The sequence below is a fragment of the Puma concolor genome, chromosome B3 (assembly GCF_028749965.1).
Source record: "Puma concolor isolate L17-30 chromosome B3, mPumCon1.1.hap2, whole genome shotgun sequence".
In the NCBI taxonomy this organism is placed as follows: domain Eukaryota; kingdom Metazoa; phylum Chordata; class Mammalia; order Carnivora; family Felidae; genus Puma; species Puma concolor.
Genome location: NC_141672.1, coordinates 99,916,190 through 99,936,640, shown reverse-complemented (window position 1 = coordinate 99,936,640; position 20,451 = coordinate 99,916,190). Strand labels below are relative to the sequence as shown.

Sequence of the window (20,451 nt, the reverse complement as noted above, 5' to 3'; positions counted from 1 at the left end):
TTTAAGAAATCAGTGAAATGTTTTCACTATACTGTAAAAATCACTCTTATAAACAACATTGAAAATAATATCCTAGTATGTAATTGGCTGGATCTGGAAGGGCAGAGTGGTATTTATTCTGGACACACTTTACCTACACGGTGAATAATACAGAGTTCTCACATTCTCATTTTTTTAAAAAAGGCAATGATAATGGAGCTCTTCACTTCCCCAGTTATTGTCAACTCAGGGATATTTATCTAATTGTTTTTATTATTTGGACAGTGATCCTCAACAGGTCTTCCTTCTTCTAATTCCTAAATTTTTTCTATCCTAATGTTTTTCTTGGAATGAAAGAAGCATCATTGCTACTTCACAAATTAAAGTTGTTTCCTCCTTGATTTGGCGTGTTTCTCCTGACAGATTAACACCTTTGCTGTGTTGCAGTACACGAAAAACTTGCAGCAGGTGAGAGGCCAGAGAGCCAGGCTGTGCTGGTCAAAGGCCTCACCACACATGTCCCATGTTCTGGGAGGACAAGTATTGGGAGAAGCACCACTGACTCCATTTCTAGGTGAAAAATGTAAAGGTGTTGTGTGTTTTGTGACCTTGGAAATGCATATTCCAATATCAAGTCCTGCAAGTCTACATGATTTTTTTATCTTTGCAGTCCTGGTTGGGGTAGCAGTACTGTCATTTGTAGTATTTCTGCCTCTGAGTCCAAGCCCAGAATTTGGTGGCACTCCGACACAGCCAAATGCCATCATTTAGCTTGTGACAGCAGAATTCCTTCTGTCAACCAGTTGACTTGCAGATAGCCCACCTTCCAAGTAGCTGAAGTCACTCCTCCTTTTCTATTTTTGGAAAACATTTTCACTCCATTCTTGGAGAGTTTTATAAAGTTTTCAGTGTCATTCTGAAGGTATTGTGGAAAAAGTACCAGGCTTAAAGTCGTAAGATCAGTGTTCACGCTTTAATCTGTTGTAATCATACGAGAGCTGTGACCTACTGATAGCTATTAGGTATTTTGCTACTAATTTTACACAGGTAGGTGGTGGCGTCCTGTTGTTTGAATATAGGAGGCCCTGACTCCAGTGTTTGTTAACATCATCTTCTATGTGCTTTTAAAAAGCAGCCTCTGTGTCGGAGTAGACTTTACAGACTTTACAGATTTTTCACTTCTCTCAGATTCTTAATTTCCAGCTTCATGGTGTCATTAAGAAGCACATTTAGGGGGCGCCTGGGTGGCGCAGTCGGTTAGGCGTCCGACTTCAGCCAGGTCACGATCTCGCGGTCCGTGAGTTCGAGCCCCGCGTCAGGCTCTGGGCTGATGGCTCAGAGCCTGGAGCCTGTTTCCGATTCTGTGTCTCCCTCTCTCTCTGCCCCTCCCCCGTTCATGCTCTGTCTCTCTCTGTCCCAAAAATAAATAAAAACGTGGAAAAAAAAAATTTTTTTAAAAAAAAAAAAGAAGCACATTTAGCCATGGGTTGGACATTGCAGTGACATATGGTTGTGTCCATGATGGGGCTGCTTTCACATTGTTTGAGATATTACTCAGCAAACCAAACAGCCACTCCTATTGCCATAGTATGGCCTATATTTTACAAACGACCTATTCTACAGCGTGCCCTTTCCTTGTTACCTTGTATCTCTATAAAACAAGAATTCCTTATCACAAACTACAAGTAATATAACACCCAGTGTTTACTTTCCATAAATTCCTATAAACACTCATATTTTGATCCTAAAAGAGATTCAAGCAATAAATAAACTCTTTTAAGTAAATGAAGCAATGGTCTCCATAAATTTAAAAAAAAAAAAAAAAGCCATAATTTCATTTGAATCATTCCACAATGGTCTTCCAGAAGAACACTCTCCACTTTCAAGAATAATTCCAATGTCCCCTTCTTTCCTAATGTGTAGTTGCTTGTATTTGTTTACTGGGTTATGTTGCTCACATACTGAAATGATGGTAACATTTCAGAAATAGGTCAACGCCTGGATTGAGACTGTTTATTCTTTATTTACCCTAATACTTCTCTTTAATACTCATAAAGAATTTGCAAATGTCTAGAGGAAGAATTTACAAATGAGGAAACGTTTGGATGTCCTGCAAGTTTTTGGAAATGTATAATCTCATGGTATTTGCAGATCACTTTATTTTTTCTTTGGATAACTTGCTATGCCGGAATACTACCATCTGCTATAAGTCAGTCTTTTCACTTTGTTTAAATGAGGAGAATGGAATATTCCTATGTAGCAGGTGCATCTATAAATATTAAGCCAAATGATATGCAAATTTAGATTTTTAGCCAGGGACATCTCCCATTACTGTTAAGGATGGATCCATGATATTCTACAAAACACTGTATTGATAGGAATGTATGTATGAATCATAGGTGATAGGTGAATATCTAATGCAGTTTATAATATTCAGAATTTAGATAAAATCAAACTCATCCTTCAATAAAGTGTCAAGGAAGAGCTAGATTCCAATTTCCTTCTGTTTTTCAAAGCTGTTAGATTTCCACTTAGTTCTCTCTACCCAAGATCTTTTCACAAACAAGACCAGCTCCTACTCAGGAGGGCAGAAACCTATCTCCTCATACTTAGACAAGAAATTGAGAAGAGGAAGCCTACGTACAGGGAAGGCAGAGGCTGTCTTCTCTTGTGGAAATGGAGCAGTACACATGTTGTTTCTGTAGTGAGAGTGGATGTGTTTCATTCCAGGATGTAGGAATTGCAATGGTTTGAGACCGTTGTAGCCAGGGCTTATTTGGTAAACACAAGTTGACCCCACTCATATCTTGGTACATCTTAAAATGCTTTTTCTACCCTGCCTCACTCTGTATGATTTCTCTTTCCTTTTTCTGCTTCAGAATGCCAGGAATGGGTCAACAGTGGTTCCATAAACAAAACAAAATAAGACAAGCCTCCTGATTTTTAACATTAAAATTTAAAAACACTGATAGACTTTATTGTTCTATGCCAGTCATTGGTACGTGAACATTTTTATCTAGATGAATGCTTGGATAAGGGGATATTAATATGTACGACAGAACATGAGGCGATAGAGTTCCCAAAAATGCTGATGTTTTATGCTTTATCAGAAAAATAGTTACATTCATATGCTCCAGTTTCTACATAGAAATCACTTTGGGCAAGACAAGTGGAATCCATAAGCTCTATAGCAATACTGTAATATTTTATTAACCTAAGAAGTTCAAAATCTTTTCCAGTAAAAATTCTGGACATATACCTCATGTTTCTCTTTTAAAAGTTTTCTCTTTAGGGGCGCCTGGGTGGCGCAGTCAGTTAAGCGTCCGACTTCAGCCAGGTCACGATCTCGCGGTCCGTGAGTTCGAGCCCCGTGTCGGGCTCTGGGCTGATGGCTCAGAGCCTGGAGCCTGTTTCCGATTCTGTGTCTCCCTCTCTCTCTGCCCCTCCCCCGTTCATGCTCTGTCTCTCTCTGTCCCAAAAATAAGTAAACGTTGAAAAAAAAAAATTAAAAAAAAAAAAAAGTTTTCTCTTTATTGGCACACCTAGGTGGCTCAGTCAGTTAAGTGTCCAACTCTTGATACTGGCTCAGGTTGTGATCTTGTGGTTGTGAGATGGAGCCCTGTGTCAGGCTCCATGCGGAGCGTGGAGCCTGCCTGGGATTTTCTCTCTTCCTGTTGCCCTCTTTCTGTCCCTCCCCCCTCTTTCAAAATAAGTATTTTTTTTTTAAGTTTTCTCTTTATTCTCTATTGAGCTTCACATTTTTCTTCGTTTTGCATCTTTATATGCATGCCACACATGTGGCTTGTGCACATATCGGCAGGGAAAAAGTACTATGGGGATATGAATTTTGATGTCATATTGTGTTATGTTTAGAAAGGAAGATTAAAATATTCATGAGGATTGGCTTTTTTGAAAAACCATAGAGGTGGGTATAGTCAATAGAAGAATATACCTTAGGATGTGTCTAAAAGTGTAAGATTTCCATGGTGAGTATTGGCTCTCCATTGTGCTCAGGCAACAAGCACAGAAAAGGCAGTCAGTAAATATTTGATGAATGAAAGAGAGAGTGAATGAGCCAGAAGTATCCTTACAGAGAACTTAAGGCAGCACTACAGAAAATAATCTTGATTGGAGAGAAGAGTACTAAGCTCGAGACCAAACAAGTTTGTAAGGAAATGAAAAACTTGATGATTTTTATGCTCTTTCCACTTTGAAACCACAAGAAAGAAAGACCTAAAGAAAGGATTTACAGGAGATGGTACAAGTATCAAGATACTTAATTGCTTGGATTTACTATGACCAATAAGAGGCAGACAAGCCCTCAGTTTCTGACTTCTCTTCTTGGGGGAACCAATCAGAAGGAAGGGCTTTGTGACAGAGACGCAGAAGTACAGGCCTTTTATCCCAACTTCTCTGAGTCTAAGCCTTGGTTATAAAGCAATTCATCTCTGTAAGAGCTGGCACCACAGAAAACTTTGGTTCCTGAATCAAAGCAACTATAACTGAGGTTCCTGGCTTTTAAGGAAGGAAAGGAATACAGAGAGAACAAAAATCATGATATGTTAGAAAAGGATACAGTGCTAGAATTTAGACTAGGGATCTAGCTCAGTCCCACATCTAACCTGCTGGTTGATTTTATATTATTCACTTGTCTTTTCTGAGCTTCATTCAGTTTTCTCTTGTAGAAATTAAAATATTCAACTGACGAACACTCCAGCTCTGAAACTGCCAAAAATCACACAGATAAAACTTAGTGTTAGTTTGGAATGCCAAGATAGCTTTTGTGATGGATGAAGACCTCATAAGTGATTGTACCTAAATTGAATGTTTCCTATGATTTTTCTAAAGGTTCAGGTACTGGGTTAAATAAGAATAGATTGTAAAATGACATGCCTTGCTGAAAACTTGATGAGACTATTTGGAATAATATTGCTAAAGACAAATTTCAATTACTGAACGCTTAACACAGACCAAGCAATATGCTAAAAGCTTTCTGTAGATAATGTCACTTAGTAGCCATTATTATCTCCACTTTATGGTTGAAAGAATGGAGGTTTAAAGAACAAGGAGTCTCACACAAAGAGTCAAAATTTGAACCCAAGCCTACTTCCCATCATATTAAGAAAATATCACTCTTTATGTATTATAACTCTTATACAGACCATTGAGTTTTCTTTAAGGATGATGACCTGATAAAATCATGTATATCTAGTACTGTTTGTGGCACATGGTGATTATTCAACTAATATTATCCTTCCCTTTTTTTTTTTTTTTTTTTTACTTTCTGTACTAAATACGGGTGATAGAGGGAAAATTTGGCTGTCAAGAAATGGCTGACCTATCTGGAATAGTTTTAGAATGATTCTGCTAAATGATAGGAGATCCTAAGGTTGGAGTCTGTGATTGACTTTAATAGGAAGCTTTATGGAGAATTTGGGCTAAGGTTGTGTGTGTGGTGGGGGGTAGGGAGAGAGGGAGAGAAATGGATCTAATTCCTTTGCTCTTAACTAAAACCACTCTCCTATCTTATTCCCTGAAAAACAATTAAAATATGTTTGTTTTTTAAATAAGGAAGAAGACCATTGACTTTCTCTCAGAAGGCAATTATCACCACTTAGTGAATGTTGAGGAAGTGGGTGTTTCTTGCTTTCTATTGTTAATCTGATGAGAGTGAGGGTGGAGAGCCCTGTGAAAAAATATTTGTATAGGGAGGAGAGGTAGAAGTGAACTGAGTAAGAAAGTCTTTTGCAAGTCCCAAATTAGGGTCATTCTTGACTTTTTAGAAGACACTTCCTTGAGGTATTTCAGATTCTACTTCCTGAAGGAGATCTAGAGTTTAAAGAAGTGAAATTTTTGGGTTCAAGTGTTCTTCATACATAGATCCTTATTTTCTTTTTCATTAATTTTTAGGGACATAGTTCTTTCTTACAGTTCTAAGAAAGGAATATTGCCTGCATATTGACTGTTGGAAGCTAGATTGTGATATGATGACGCTAATAGGAATTAATACTAATACAGGATTTACTCTGTGCCAGACATTGTTCTAAACTCTTCATGTACACATTAGCTCAGTCCCCACAATAACCCTCTGAGATAGGTTTAATGCTTCATCAAATCTAAAATGTGTTGATGGTGCATTTGTGATGTTGCTAGAAGATGCTAATGAAAGGTTTTCACACAATTATCTCCAGTACCACCTCATTTAGTAACAATCCCAAGATGTCGTGGGTTGTAAGACTGTAAAATGTAAGATGCACCCCAATTATAAAGAAATTGAAATAGGAAAGCATATGCATGATAGAATTAATAAAATAAAAATTAATTTAAAAAAATCATTCCTAATTTTAAAACTGCAGAGCCTGAGGCAAAGGGGTTAAATTTTCTAAAGTGAAATGACTGGATTCACATCCAGGTAGTTTGGTTCTAGATTCCATGCTCTTAACCTCTACTTTTTCCTGTCTCTCAACAATGTGCTGGAATTGAGCCCATGTTAGCATGTAGATAGACTGCCCAAGGCCCACTTACTCATCTTCTCATTGGGACATCCATGACAGAATGGCACTGAGATCCTTCTGAGGGAAGAAGTGTGTGTAGTGTGTAGCACCTGCCTTTAGGGCTGTGATAAAGATTATAAAATACTTAGTGTGTGGGCTTCCAACCCATTTTTAGCAAGAGCAATGCAATTGGAAAGAGCTTTCATGAACTGGCTTCTGAAGCATCGGTAGTTTGGAATACTGACTGCAAATAGTTTGCACAAAATGTTGTTGGGGTGTTCCAAATGTAAAATTCTGCACTGTATGTTTTCAGCTGAAACTTAAGTTTTCTTCATCTGGTGGTAAAAAGCATTGGTGAAACACACACATGTGTGTTTGTACTTGTAGTTTCCTAAGCACTAGAATTATCTTCTGCTGAAAGATGGAATGGATCCATTAATTCTAGGCTTTAACTAAATAACTGCAAACTCAGAGAAGAATCTTGTTACCATCAATATACCCTGCCCAAACCCTGAAAAATCTGTTACCGGTTTGAAGGCCTGCCTCTTTTCCTGAGTCCTTTTATTTCCTTGCAGCTTCCTTCCTTTTTAGAATTCTGGTCTCTGTTAACCCAGACTAGCCTAGTTATTGTGACCAATTTAGGGCACACTTTACATAGCCTCCAAATTTGATGAAGGTTTTCCTCAACTTGAAATCTCTATTTTATTGTTGGATCATGGATCACTGTTTTGCCGCTAGGTCCCTTAGATAAAATGAAGGGTGAGTTCTCAACCAAGGAAGACTCTGGCCCTCATCACACCTCTTCCTATTGTTTATCGTATTCTCTGCCAGTGTGCCAATACTCCTTTCTCCCAACCTGTTCTCTATTCTCCAACACATACAATTGAGGTAAATATAAGTAAAAATTTAAGTTTGTTGGTTCAGCGTAAGTGTAAAGCACCAAACCATTGCTTTTTGTGCTTCTATTTATCATTTTACATTTCTAGCCTTAAACTGTTTGAACATCTGATAAATCAACTTGGACTCGTTTGAGCCAGTTTTTAATCCATCTAAGACCATAAAAAACATTTGATAGATGACATGAACTAATTTACAAGAAGTTTGATAAAATTAGAGCAAGTATGACTTAGTTGGAGGGATTTAACTGATTAGCACTAACCTGATTCAGTAAAATATACTCTGAAACAATCAAACCTAATGTGAACCAGTCAGAACATGCTTGTCCAGGTCAGAACTTACAGAGCTAGGTAAAACTAGTTTGAAGCAGTTTGAGCCATTCAAACCAGACCCAAGTAATGTTCACTAGATATACCTAATTTTAGCCAAAGTGGCTTTAGGTCAGTAAAAAGGTGGACTCTGAACTCAACTCTTTGATTCTGAACTAGAATGAAGCATTCAGATTTTTTTGGAACAAGTATGAGCTTATTAGAATGGATTGCAATGTCTGATACAGATTTGAACCTGTTTTTAAGCTGGTCATAACTCTTTTGCAATAGACATATCAATTTACAATGCGTTGAAAATGTTTTAAACCAGCCAAAAAAGATCAGAATTAGTTTGAAAGTGATCTATGTTGTGAACTAGATCTAAGTGATCTAGTTCAGCAAATGACTCTGAACCAGTCAGAAATACTTTCTGCTAGAAATATGTCTTGAGCTGATCAGGGGCAATTTCAGAGATTGTTCTTGGTCTTCAGAGCCAGTCTGATCTGTCCAGAATGGGGTGAAGAGAGTGAGCTAACATCTGCTGTGTACCCAGTATATGCCAAACACTGTTTGTTCTGGGTGTTCCACAAAGAGCATCTCATTCAATCCTTAGAACAATAGTGTGAAGGAGTATATATTCTTTTTCACAGAATGGAAACTTGAACCAAGGCTCAGAGATGTCTGAGTAGCTGGCATGTGGGAGACTTGGGATTCAGCCTGGCTCTCCTGGACTTCAGAGGTCATGTGTTTCCTATTAGGCTACCTTATACAGTATCGTACCCAGTCACTGTTAAGCCCAACATGCATTTGTAGAAACTTGAGTAACAAGAATAAGCTTGGAGATAGAGTGGACATTGGACTTGGAGTTAGGAGATGTATATGCTAGACTGTGCAAATGAGTTCATCTCTATGGGTTCTAATTTTCATCCTTTGGAAAACTGAACCCAGAGAGTGAAAGGTCTGGATCTTTATCTGCCTTGTTAATCTGAAAATAATTGCCTAGAGGCATGATCTGAAGAGTGCAAACTATGATTAATAGTGATGGTGGTTTTTATACCTTTAGTTGTGGTATTTGGTTTGTTAATACCTTCATTTATGATGGCTTAGTTTGTGAATAAACTGTTAGGTATTGCTGTCAACATGAATAGAAAACGAAACCCACAAAGAGCATTTGTAGACTTATCTGCGTGACTGTTCTCCCATGATAACTAAACACATTAAATTTGGTGCAGCAGAGGTAGTTTCATCTGTCTTTGAATTCCGTTCAAGTGGATTTAGAGAATTACAGAAGAGTGATGCCATTGATGACAACATTTTCTTCTGTACCTTAAATGACGTAAAAACACAGATGATAGAAATGAGCAAACTTTGTTGAAATTAAAAACAAAGAAGTAAGATAGCTGTTATCATTGCAGACTTCGGAGTTGCTTTCTGCTTGGTCATTCATTTTGAGGGGAACCTCTAAAATGATTAAACACTATCTAGACCTGCTTTTCAATTCTTAGCTCTTATTAATGAATCACTGGGAGCCAAATGAGATGCTGTAGTGTGATAAACTATTTGTACCCTATTGGTCATCTTCTGGAGAGGAATTCTGTTATGTACCATTAATACTGGCAACCAACCTGTACATACTGAAGCTATAGCATAGGAAGGTCATCATCTGTGAAGTATCATTCTTTATAGTGTGCAAATAGAATTATGAATGTTAGTGGAGGCTCTGCCCTTATCAGCTGACCAGCCATATCTGAATATGAGGTCACAGTCTTCGCTAAGGCATGATGAGGAAATAAATTGCAGTGGCTCTTGGGGGTTGGCATTCAGGATTTTTGGCCATAAGGTGAGTCATCAAATTGAGGATAGGGTGGGGGAGGCACCCTTGAAAATCAATAAATGTCCTTGCTTAAGCTTTTATGAATCTTATGGATCTATAGAAATAATTCCATAGGAAGCATTGAGAATTGTGGTAAAGTTTCTCGATGTGAGGCTGGGTGAAAGTGGATAATGAGAGGAAAATCAGCATCTAATGTAGGCATTTGATGTGTGTGTATGGGTAAGTATGCATGTTTGAATGGGCAGGTAGAGTGGTCAGTGGTAATGGTATAGCTGATTATTTTTCCGATTTTTAGAACGGTTTATTGGTATCATAAATGCAAAGATAAAAAGAAGTAAGCTTTCCCTGGAGGCAGACTACATTTTCAGTTGGACTGGTATTTTGAGTAGTTTGAATCTATTTAGAGAATAAAAACAAATCATGAAGAGTGCTGATTGCAAAGGATAAAAATAACCATGTTTAGGTCTTGGTGGTAAAAACAGAATTTTTCTTCTGTAAGGTGGACTTTTGTTTTAGTTACTATTGAAGATCTGAATTGGTAGCATTTCTTGTTCAAATACCAAGGCAAGTATGGGTAGGTGAACCCTTTGTAATGGAACTATGGTCTCTAAACAGTGACTGCCCAAATCTGGAACTCAGTTCCCAAGGGAGAAGTGAATTCTAGCAAAGCGCTGACCTAATTGCAACATATAATAACAATAAAATAAAAGAAGCTGCAAGCCAAATTTTACTTGTGAATTTAGCATTGTCTTTGAAGGAATTAACTATAGTGACATTTGAAAATGAATAGGATAAATGAAATTGCCTAGATGTCCACATAAAAGAGAAAACCCAAGGATCTACTGCTAGGAGACTCTGAAAAAGAAGGAGGGGGGGTGGTTAGAATCATTTGCACTCCCAATTTTTATTATTTCTGTAACATTCTCCTTTCTCCTTTTAAAATTTTTGTTTTATAGGATCTGTATGTAAGACTGAGTGGTTGGGGGCGCCTAGGTGGCTCAGTCAGTTAAGTGTCTGACTTTGGCTCAGGTCATGATCTTGCAGTTTGTGAGTCTGAGCCCGGCGTCAGGCTCTTGCTGAAAGCTCAGAGCCTGGAGCCTGCTTTGGATTCTGTGTCTCCCTCTCTCCCTGCCCCTCCCCTGCTTGTACTCTCTCTCCTCTCAAAAATAAATATTTTAAAAATTAAAAAAAAAGACTTGGTAGTGGTTATCTTCTTGATTTTCATTCTCACTTGGAATTTTTATCTTGATAGTACTATAATGTGCATGTTAAATTTAAATTAAAATGTTATTTCAGTAGTACCTCATCTAGCAAAATATTAGGTCCTTGGGGGCAGTAATATCTAATCCTCTTCACAGAACCCTTAGACATATAGGTGTCACATAGTACTTATTGAGCTGGATATTAAAGTAACTCACTTTATTCATGGAAGATTCTAATATTTCCTAATGGCTTTTTCGTAAATATGCATTTGTTTGTATTTTGCAGGTGAACCACTGAGTTCTTCATTATGTCTGATGGAGATTATGATTACCTCATCAAGTTTTTAGCTTTGGGAGACTCTGGAGTGGGGAAAACCAGTGTACTTTACCAGTACACGGATGGCAAATTTAACTCCAAATTTATCACAACAGTGGGCATTGATTTCAGGGAAAAGAGAGTGGTAAGTTCTATATAAAAATACCTGAGTCAACATTTGCCTTTCTGTTTAGTCTACTTGGTAGGAATTAGAAAGACAAAGTTTGGAATATACCAGTAAAGGGTGCATATGAAAATGCATTATGTTCAATCTAGGCAACGTGTTTTAGAAGGTTGTGCTGAAAAACACTTCATATAAAACCAAGGAGATAGGCGCCTGGGTGGCTCAGTCAGTTGAGCATCTGGCTCTTGATTTGGTCTCTGGTCTCGATCCCGGGGTCTTGGGATCTAGCCACATGTCAGGATCTGTGCTGAGCTTGCAGCCTGCTTGAGATTCTCTCTCTCTCTCTCTCTCTCTCTCTCTCTCTCTCTCTCTCTCGCCCTCTCGCCCTCCCTCCCTCCCTCCCCTCCACCCCTCTCCCACATTCATGCACTCAACCTCTTTCTCTGAAAACAAAACCAAGGAGACAAAAGTGAAGATTTCTTTTAATTTTCCCTTGAACACCCTTTCGGCTTGTGTCTTTCCCTGGACCTTCACAGTTATTTGTCTAACTTTGTTATGAAACCTACAAAGCACCCTGACCCTGATACTCCTGTTTTGTGAGCTATGCTCTTCCCCCTTTGATGTCATTTTTAATGGCCTTTTTCTTAATTCAACCCCACTAAGTGGCAGAATTCATCACTGCTGCCAGAAGGGTGAGGTTGGAGTTGGAGTGAGAATGCCAGTATTGCGTTTTGATCTGGGAAGTAACCAAGGGAACAGGGAGGTTCCTCAGAACACTGAAGGAGGGGGCTCTTTCATTTAAGGAACCACAGGACTGAAAGTTATTCTGGTGATGGAGAGGAGGGCAGGAAGTCACTGTGTTAGAGTTGCAGAGAGAAGATGGTCTTCTCTGTGAACTACATTTCTTGCTGAAAAATCAACCCTTACCATGAAGCAGGTCCACAAGGGGTCAGGAGATTAATAACAAAGATCTTTCAATGGGGAATATTCTTCCTGGAAAAGATACAGGGTCTCTGTCTTCCAGGGCAAAAGAATTCATTCCCTCTTAGTCACCCTAAGTCTTTTTTTCCACTTCTAGAGTCTTAAAGGCCCACTGAGTAAGAACAGGATTTTATAAAAATTTTAGTATTGACATGTAATTGGTAGAATCAGCATGTGTATATGTGATTATATTTATCAATTCCCATTTTATAACCTTGTATTTTAAAAATGACTTTATTGGGGCGCCTGGGTGGCGCAGTCGGTTAAGCGTCCGACTTCAGCCAGGTCACGATCTCGCGGTCCGTGAGTTCGAGCCCCGGCTCAGGCTCTGGGTTGATGGCTCAGAGCCTGGAGCCTGTTTCCGATTCTGTGTCTCCCTCTCTCTCTGCCCCTCCCCCGTTCATGCTCTGTCTCTCTCTGTCCCAAAAATAAATAAACGTTAAAAAATAAAATAAAAATGACTTTATTGAGATACAATTTACATAACATAAAATTCACTCATTGAAAGTGTACAACTCAGTGTTTTAGTATATTCACATTTGTACAATCCATCACTACTATCTAATTTTAGAACATTTCACCACCCCAAAAGAAACCTCATGCCCTTTAGCAGTCTTTTCCAATTTACCCTCCTTCAGGCATTAATTAATTCTCCATAGGTTTTGAGTTAATTTTGTGTATGGTGTGAATAGGGGTCCAGCTTCTATTTTTTTGCATATGGGTATCTAGTCCCATTAGCATTTATTGAAAGTTCTTTCTCTTATGTATGTTCTTTCTCTTATGAATGATCTTGGTGCTCTTGTTGAAAATCAGTTGACCATAAATAAAAATACTTATTTGTGGACTTGAAATTCTGTTCCATTCATCTAGATGTCTATTCTTAAGCCAGCACTATCTTGACTACTTCTGCTTTGTAGTACGTTTTGACATTGGGAAGCATGTCAAAGTCTTCCCACTTTGTCCTTATTTTTCAAGATTATTTTGGATACCTTGCAATTACATTTGAATTTTAGGGTCAGCTTATCAATTTCTACAAAGAAGCCAGCTGAGATTTTGGTAGGGATTGCACTGAATCTGCAGATCAATTTGGGGAATATTGGTATCTTAACAATATTACACCTTCTGATCCATGAACATGAGATGTTTTTCCATTTATTTAGATCTTCTTTAATTTCTTTCAACAATGTTTTGCAGCTTTCAAAGTATGTTTTTTGTTAATATTATTCTTAAGCATTTTAATTTTTTATGCTATTATTTTTAAAAACTATTACTATTTTAATTTTAGAGACAGAGTATGAGTGGGGGAGAGAGGTAGAGGAAGAGAGAGAGAGAATCTTAAGCAGGCCCCACGCTCAGCATGGAGCCCTGACATGGGGCTTGTGCCTGGGATCATGACCTGAGCCAAAATCCAAAGTTGGACGCTCAACGGATTGTTTTTATGCTATTGTAAATTGAATTAATTTTTTAATTCATTTTGGATTGTTCATTGCCCGTGTATAGAAATACAATTTATTTTGTAAACTGATCTTGTACACTGGGTACTTGTTGAACTTGTTTATTAATTCTAATTGTGTGTGTGTGTGTGTGTGTGTGTGTGTGTGTGTGTGTGTACTTATTCCTTAGGATCTTAGGTGTAGATTGTGTCATCTTCTGTTTTACTTCTTCTTTTCCAATTTGGATAAGTTTTATTTTTTTCTTGCCTAATTACCCTGGCAAGAACCTCAGTAAAATGTTGAATAGAACTGATGAAAGAGAACATCCTCATCTTGTTTTTGATTTCAGGGAGAAAGAAAGCATTCAGACCTTCACCATTACGTATAATGTGAGTTCTTGGGTTTTCCATAGATGCAGTTTTTCTTTTTTTAAATTTTTTTTTCAACGTTTATTCATTTTTGGGACAGAGAGAGACAGAGCATGAACGGGGGAGGGGCAGAGAGAGAGGGAGACACAGAATCGGAAACAGGCTCCAGGCTCCGAGCCATCAGCCCAGAGCCCGACACGGGGCTCGAACTCCCGGACCGCGAGATCGTGACCTGGCTGAAGTCGGACGCTTAACCGACTGCGCCACCCAGGCGCCCCTAGATGCAGTTTTTCAAGTTGAGGACATTCTCTTCTAATTCTAATTTGTTGAGTGTTTTTATCATGAAAGGCATTGGATGTTTTCAAAGGTTTTTTTTTGCACATATTGAGATGGTCATGTGATTTTTGTTCTTTATACTACTATGGTGTATTGTGTTGTATTGATTTGTGTAAGGCCAATCAACATTGCTGTCCTTGTGATAAATTTCACTGTGTCATGGCATATAATCCTTTTTATATTTTGTTGGATTCTATTTGCTAATATTTCGTGTCTATACTCAGAATGGATGTTGGTCTGTAGTTTTTTGTTTTTGTTTTTGTTTTTTCTCATGATATCTTTGGTTTTGGTATCAGTATAATATTGGCCTTATAAAATGAGTCAAGTATTTCCACCTTTTATCTACTTTGGAAGAGTTTGGGAAAGATTGGTGTTGATTCTCCTCTAAACATTTGGTTAAATTCATCAGTGAAGACATTTGTGCCTGGCCATTCCACAAAAACTCTATTTGTCTCCTTATTAGTTATATGTCTATTTAGATGTTCTATTTCTTCTTGAGTTAATTTCTGGTATTTGTGTTTAAGAATTTCTCAATTATAGATTATCTAATTTTTTGGCATACAATTGTTCAGAGTATTACTTTATAATCTTTTTAGAAATGTAAAGTTGGTAGTTTTGTCCTTTGAAAATTTTTCTAATTATTTAAATTTTTATTATTTTTTAGTGTATCTGGACATACAGAGATCTTTAAAAAACTTTCTGATTTTAAGAGTTTGAGTATTCTATTTTTATTCTTGGTCAATATAGCTAAAGGTTTATGAATTTTGTTGACCTTTTTTTTTTTTTTTAAAATTTTTTTTTTTCAACGTATATTTATTTTTGGGACAGAGAGAGACAGAGCATGAACGGGGGAGGGGTAGAGAGAGAGAGGGAGACACAGAATCGGAAACAGGCTCCAGGCTCCGAGCCATCAGCCCAGAGCCCGATGCGGGGCTCGAACTCCCGGACCGCGAGATCGTGACCTGGCTGAAGTCGGACGCTTAACCGACTGCGCCACCTAGGCGCCCCTAGTTGACCTTTTTAAAGAAAAGACAATTCATTTCCACCAATCTTTATGATTTCTTTTCTTCTGTTTGCTTTTGGTTTAGTTTATCTTATTTTTCTAGTTTCTTAAAGTTGAAAGTTATTTATTAGAAATCTTTATTCTTTTTTAATATAGGTGCTTACTGCTAGAAATTTCCCTCTAGGCAATGCTTTAGCTTCATTTGATCATTTTTTGTAGTTGTGATACAACTACAGTAAAAAAGTATTTTAGTAAAAATACTAAAAGTATTTTTTAGTTTCCCTTGTGTTTCTTCTTTGACATATTGGTTATTTAAGACTGTGTTGTTTATTTTTCACATATTTGTGAATTTTCCAAATTTTGGTTTACTGTTAATGATTGCTAATTTTACCCATTGTGGTCAGAGACACATTTTGTATTATTTGACTTTTGAATTTATTGAGGCTTGTTTTATGATCTAACATATGGCCTGTCCTTGAGAATGTTTTGTGTGTACCTGAGAAGAATGTATGATCTGCAGTTGTTGAGTGCAGCATTCTGTAGATGTCTGTCATGTCTTTGATTTATAGTGTTGTGCAAGTCTTGTATTTCCTTGTTCATCTGCCTACTTGTTCTATCCATTACAAAAAGTAGAGTATTGGAATATCTCAATATTACTGTCGGCTTATTTTTCTCCCTTTTTCTTCATATATGTTCTTAATGGAGTAACCTTTTTATCATTATAAAATGATAAATAACAATTTTTGCTTTAATTTTACTTTTTTCTGATATTAGTATGGCCCCTCGAGCTCTTCTTTTAGTTTTTGTTTGCATGGTATTTTTTCCCCATCCTTTTGTTTACAGCCTCTTTGTGTCTTTGAATCTAAAGTGTGTCTCTTGTAGACAGTACATTGTTGGATCATGTTTTCAAGTCCATTTTGCCAATCTCTGCCTTTTATTTGCAGTATTTAATCCACTTACATTTAATATAGTTACTGAAAAAGTAGCATTTATGTTTGCCATTTTGCTACTTGTTTTCTATGTATCTTTTTCTGGTATTTATTTATGTGTGTATGCGTTTATGTATTTATTTTTGAGAGAGAGCACAAACGGGGAAGGAGGAGAGAGAGAAGGGGACAGAGGATCCAGAGTGGGCTCTGTGCTGACAGCAGCAAGCCTGATGCGGGGCTCTAACTCATGAACTATGAGATCATGACCTGAACCCAAGTCAGACACTCAACTGACTGAGCCACCCAGGTGTCCCTGTTTTCTACATGTCTTATTTCTCTTTTTGTTCCTCAATTTCTTCATGACTACTTTATTTTGTGTTCTATATTTACTAGTATACTATTGTAACTCCCTTGCCATTATTTTTACTATATTTGAGTTATTTTTTTAATAGTTCCACTAAGCATTACAATTATCATCTTAATTTATAACAATCTAGTTTTGATGAATACCAACTTAATTTCAATATTATAATGAAACTGTGCTTATATAGGACTTCATTTCCTACTCCCTCCTCTGCACCGTTATTGTCACACAAATTACAACTTTATATGTTGTGTGACTATCAACAGGTTTGTACTTATTCATGAAGTTGTACTTAAATCAGATGGAAGAAAAGAATTACAAAAATGCATTTATACTTTCTTTTATATTTATGTAGTTATCTTTCTGGTGCTGTTTGCTTTTTTATGGACTTTATTTGCTGCCTAGTGTCCTTTTATCTTAGTCTGAAGCATTATCTTTATTATTTCTTATAGGGCAAGTATGCTAGTGATGAATATTCTGTTTTTGTGTATCTGGTGATGTCTTAATTAATCATTCAATTTTAAATGAAAGCTTTGTTGCCTATAGAATTATTGGTTGATTAGTCTTTATTCTTTCAGCACTTTAATTATGTCCTCCTACTGCCTTTTGGCCTCTATTGCTTGTATGTGATGAATCACTTTTTACTTGCTGCTTTTAAGATTCTCTCTTTGTCTTTGGATTTTGACAGTTTGATGATGATGTGTCTAGTCAGTCTCTATGAATTTATCCTTCTTGGAGCTCACTGAGTTTCTTGAATGTGAAGACAAATGTTTTACGTCAAATTTTGGGATGTTTTTGGCTATTATTTCTGCAAATATTTTTTCTGCCTCTGTCTTCTTTTGATATGATTGCTAGTTTGCATATGTTGGTATGTTTGATGGTTCCATAGGTCTCTGTAACTCTGTTCATTTTTCTTTACTCTATTTCCTTTTGTGCCATGGCCTAGATAATCTCAACAGACCTGTCTCTTCAAATCAGTGGTTATTTCTTTTGCCATTTCAAGTCTGCTATTGAGCCCCTCTAGTGAATACTGCACTTCACTTACTGTATTTTTAACTCCAGAATCTCTATTTACTTTTTATAGTATCTATGTCTTTATTGACATTCTGTATTCAATGAGGCATTATTCTCATACTTTATTTCTTTAGATATGATTTCCTTTAGTTCTTTGAACATGTTTATAATAGCTGATTTCAAGTCTATGTCTAGTAAGTTCAACATCTGGCCTTCCTTAGGGATGACTTCTGTTGATTTCTTCACTCCCTTCCCCTGCCCCCCCCCCCCCACCCCATGTATAAGCCATACTTTCCTGTTTCTTTGTGTGTCTCATAAACATTGTTGAAAACTGGACATTTTAAATGATAAAACCTGGCAATCAAATTCTTCCCCTTTCCAAAGAGGTTCTTGTTTTTGCTCTTTATTTTTGTTGCTGTTGTTCCTGTTGTTTATTTAGTGACATCCCGGGACTAATTCTATCCCAGCACTAATTCTAGTGCCGAAGTTAACTGAAGTCTCTGTTCAGTTAACTCAGTGATAAGCCAATGAGTGGACAGGTTTCTTTGAACCAGTAAGTCTATCAGCCTTTTCCAACAGATTGTGTATGTGCATGCATGCACCCATTGTGGGACATGTGCCTAATGTTCCTGCAGGCAGTTTACAACTCTGCCTTAGCCTTCATTTCCTGCTTGAGAGAGTCTCAAAGTCAGCCATAGAGAATTGGGTCTTTTCAAGTCTTTTCCAAGCATATGTATGGTCCTATACATGAAAGTGGCCTAGTAGATTCCAAGGAACATTTTGGAGCTTTTCAAGACTCCCTATGGACATCTCATTTCCTGTTTGTTTGTTTGTTTGTTAGATTTAGCCCCAGTTGGTATTGCTGCCTTTGGTAGCTGTGATGTTAAATAATTGCTGCTGATTGTTTTCAACAAATGTCCTAAGGGTAAGGTTATCATCATAGAGCAAGCTTTGAGTCAGGCAAAGTCAAGTGAAGGCCTGGGAATGGAGATTTACAGGTAACTTTCAGACAGTTCTCTGGGGATGAGACTTCAGACAGTTCTCTGGGGATGAGAGCTCCAAACCTGTTCTGCCTCCTTTCAGTGGCTACTATGCTAATGGTTTTCACAGCTACCATAGTTATGCATCTGTTGGTTTTCAAAGCTACTAAGGAGCTGGGGAGGGTGGGATGGGAATAAGATAAATTGAAACAGCACAAAGTTTACTGTTTTTACTGATATTCAGCCATTTTTATGGAATAGATTCTTCTTGGGATGTTGCAAGCCTTTGTTAATTCTCAGAGTTTAGAAAAAGTGCATTTTGACATTTTTGGCCAGTGTTTCATTGCTTTAATGGAGGAAGAGATCTTAAGATGTCCTTCCTATAAAATTGCTTTAGAGTACTTTTTAAAGATGGGATAGGGAAAAATCATAGAAAGGTAGTATTTTCTGAAACTAGTGACCTGAGGGAACTTTGAGGAAAGGTGAGTGGATTAATGTTTTGTTTCTTTCTTTAATATTTATTTTTGAGAGAGAGAGACAGAGGGAGAGGGAGGGAGAGAGAACACGTGCATATACAAGTGGGGGAGGGACAGAGAGAGAGAGAGAGAGAGAGAGAGAGAGAGAGAGATGGAGACAGAGGATCCGAAGTGAGCTCTGTGCTGACAGCAGAGAGCCTGATGCGGAGCTCAAACTCATGAACGGTGAGATCATGACCTGAGCTGAAGTCGGACGCTCAACCAACTAAGCCACCCAAGTTCCCCAGATTATTGTTATTTATACGTATTATATGATATTTATATATATTTCATAATATACTTATAAAAATATATAACGTGTATATTTATGTTTTATTACAAATTACTGTATTACCCAAAGATAATTGTTTGGAATAACATACAAACAAGGTTGTATTCCACAGGGTTTTTTTTGAGTCTAGAAGCTTATGGGAGTTTTACTGAATAGAAAAGTAAGAAGAGTAGTGTTCTCAAAAGTTTTCTTTTCCATTTTGCTATTTTAGGTGTACAGAGCCAATGGGCCAGATGGAGCCATTGGCAGAGGTCAGAGAATCCACCTGCAATTATGGGACACAGCAGGGCAGGAGAGGTATGAGACCTTCAGTTATGTGTTTCTTACTGGAGGAAAGGGAAAACCAGGTGTGCTCTTCATACAGTGCCTGAGCAGGAAAAGGCCAGCTGATTGGTTGATTTGTACTTAGATAAGACATACTTCCAAATTAGCAGGAAATTTATCAATCCGAAATGGTAATGATGTGTCCTTCATACAAGGACAGAAGAAAAATGAGTCCTTTTCAAAATAGACCATCTTACTTACGGTCTTTCTTCTTCTTCCTTCTTCTTCTTTCTCTTCCTGCTTTCTCCTCCTCCTCCCTCCTCTCTCTTTCTTCCTCCTCCTTTCTCGTTCTACTCATTTGCTTAGACACTTTCCACCATTTACTTTTGCTATTTACTCAGCCACAAAGACAGTTGTAGAATTGCATGCATTATTCTTGATTGTTGAAACCTCATGGAAAATCTGATTGGAATTAACTCATATGGTCAGAGGTTGCTTGATCAAGATAAGTCACATGAAATCTTGATAAAAATTTCTTTAAGTTAGTTAGAAGCTGCTGTTTTCTGTAGTTTTGTTGAAGTATTCTTTTGTTTTTTAACTTTTTATTCTGGAAATATTCAAATATATACTAGAAAGGATAGTATAATAAAATCATGTACACATTTCCCAGCTTCAACAGCCATCGATTTGTGGCCTATCTCATTTCATTTATACCTCTACCTCTTTTTACCCCCACTCCTAAATTATTTTTAAGCAAATTCCAAATATCAGATTTTTTCATTTATAACTACTTTGGTAGGTATTTCTAAAAGATAAGG

General features: G+C 37.4%; 1 protein-coding gene across 6 annotated transcripts in view; it reads left to right on the top strand.

The window, feature by feature from the left end:
- RAB27A (RAB27A, member RAS oncogene family) overlaps positions 1 to 20,451 on the top strand; it is a 78,017-nt gene that overhangs the window by 35,184 nt on the left and 22,382 nt on the right. For all 6 annotated transcript variants that reach the window (XM_025919778.2, XM_025919782.2, XM_025919779.2 and 3 more), the window contains 2 exons: positions 11,001 to 11,175; positions 19,581 to 19,666. In XM_025919778.2, coding sequence (XP_025775563.1) covers positions 11,023 to 11,175; positions 19,581 to 19,666 — 239 coding nt within the window. In that variant the 5' untranslated portion in view covers positions 11,001 to 11,022. The remainder of the gene's footprint in view (positions 1 to 11,000; positions 11,176 to 19,580; positions 19,667 to 20,451) is intronic.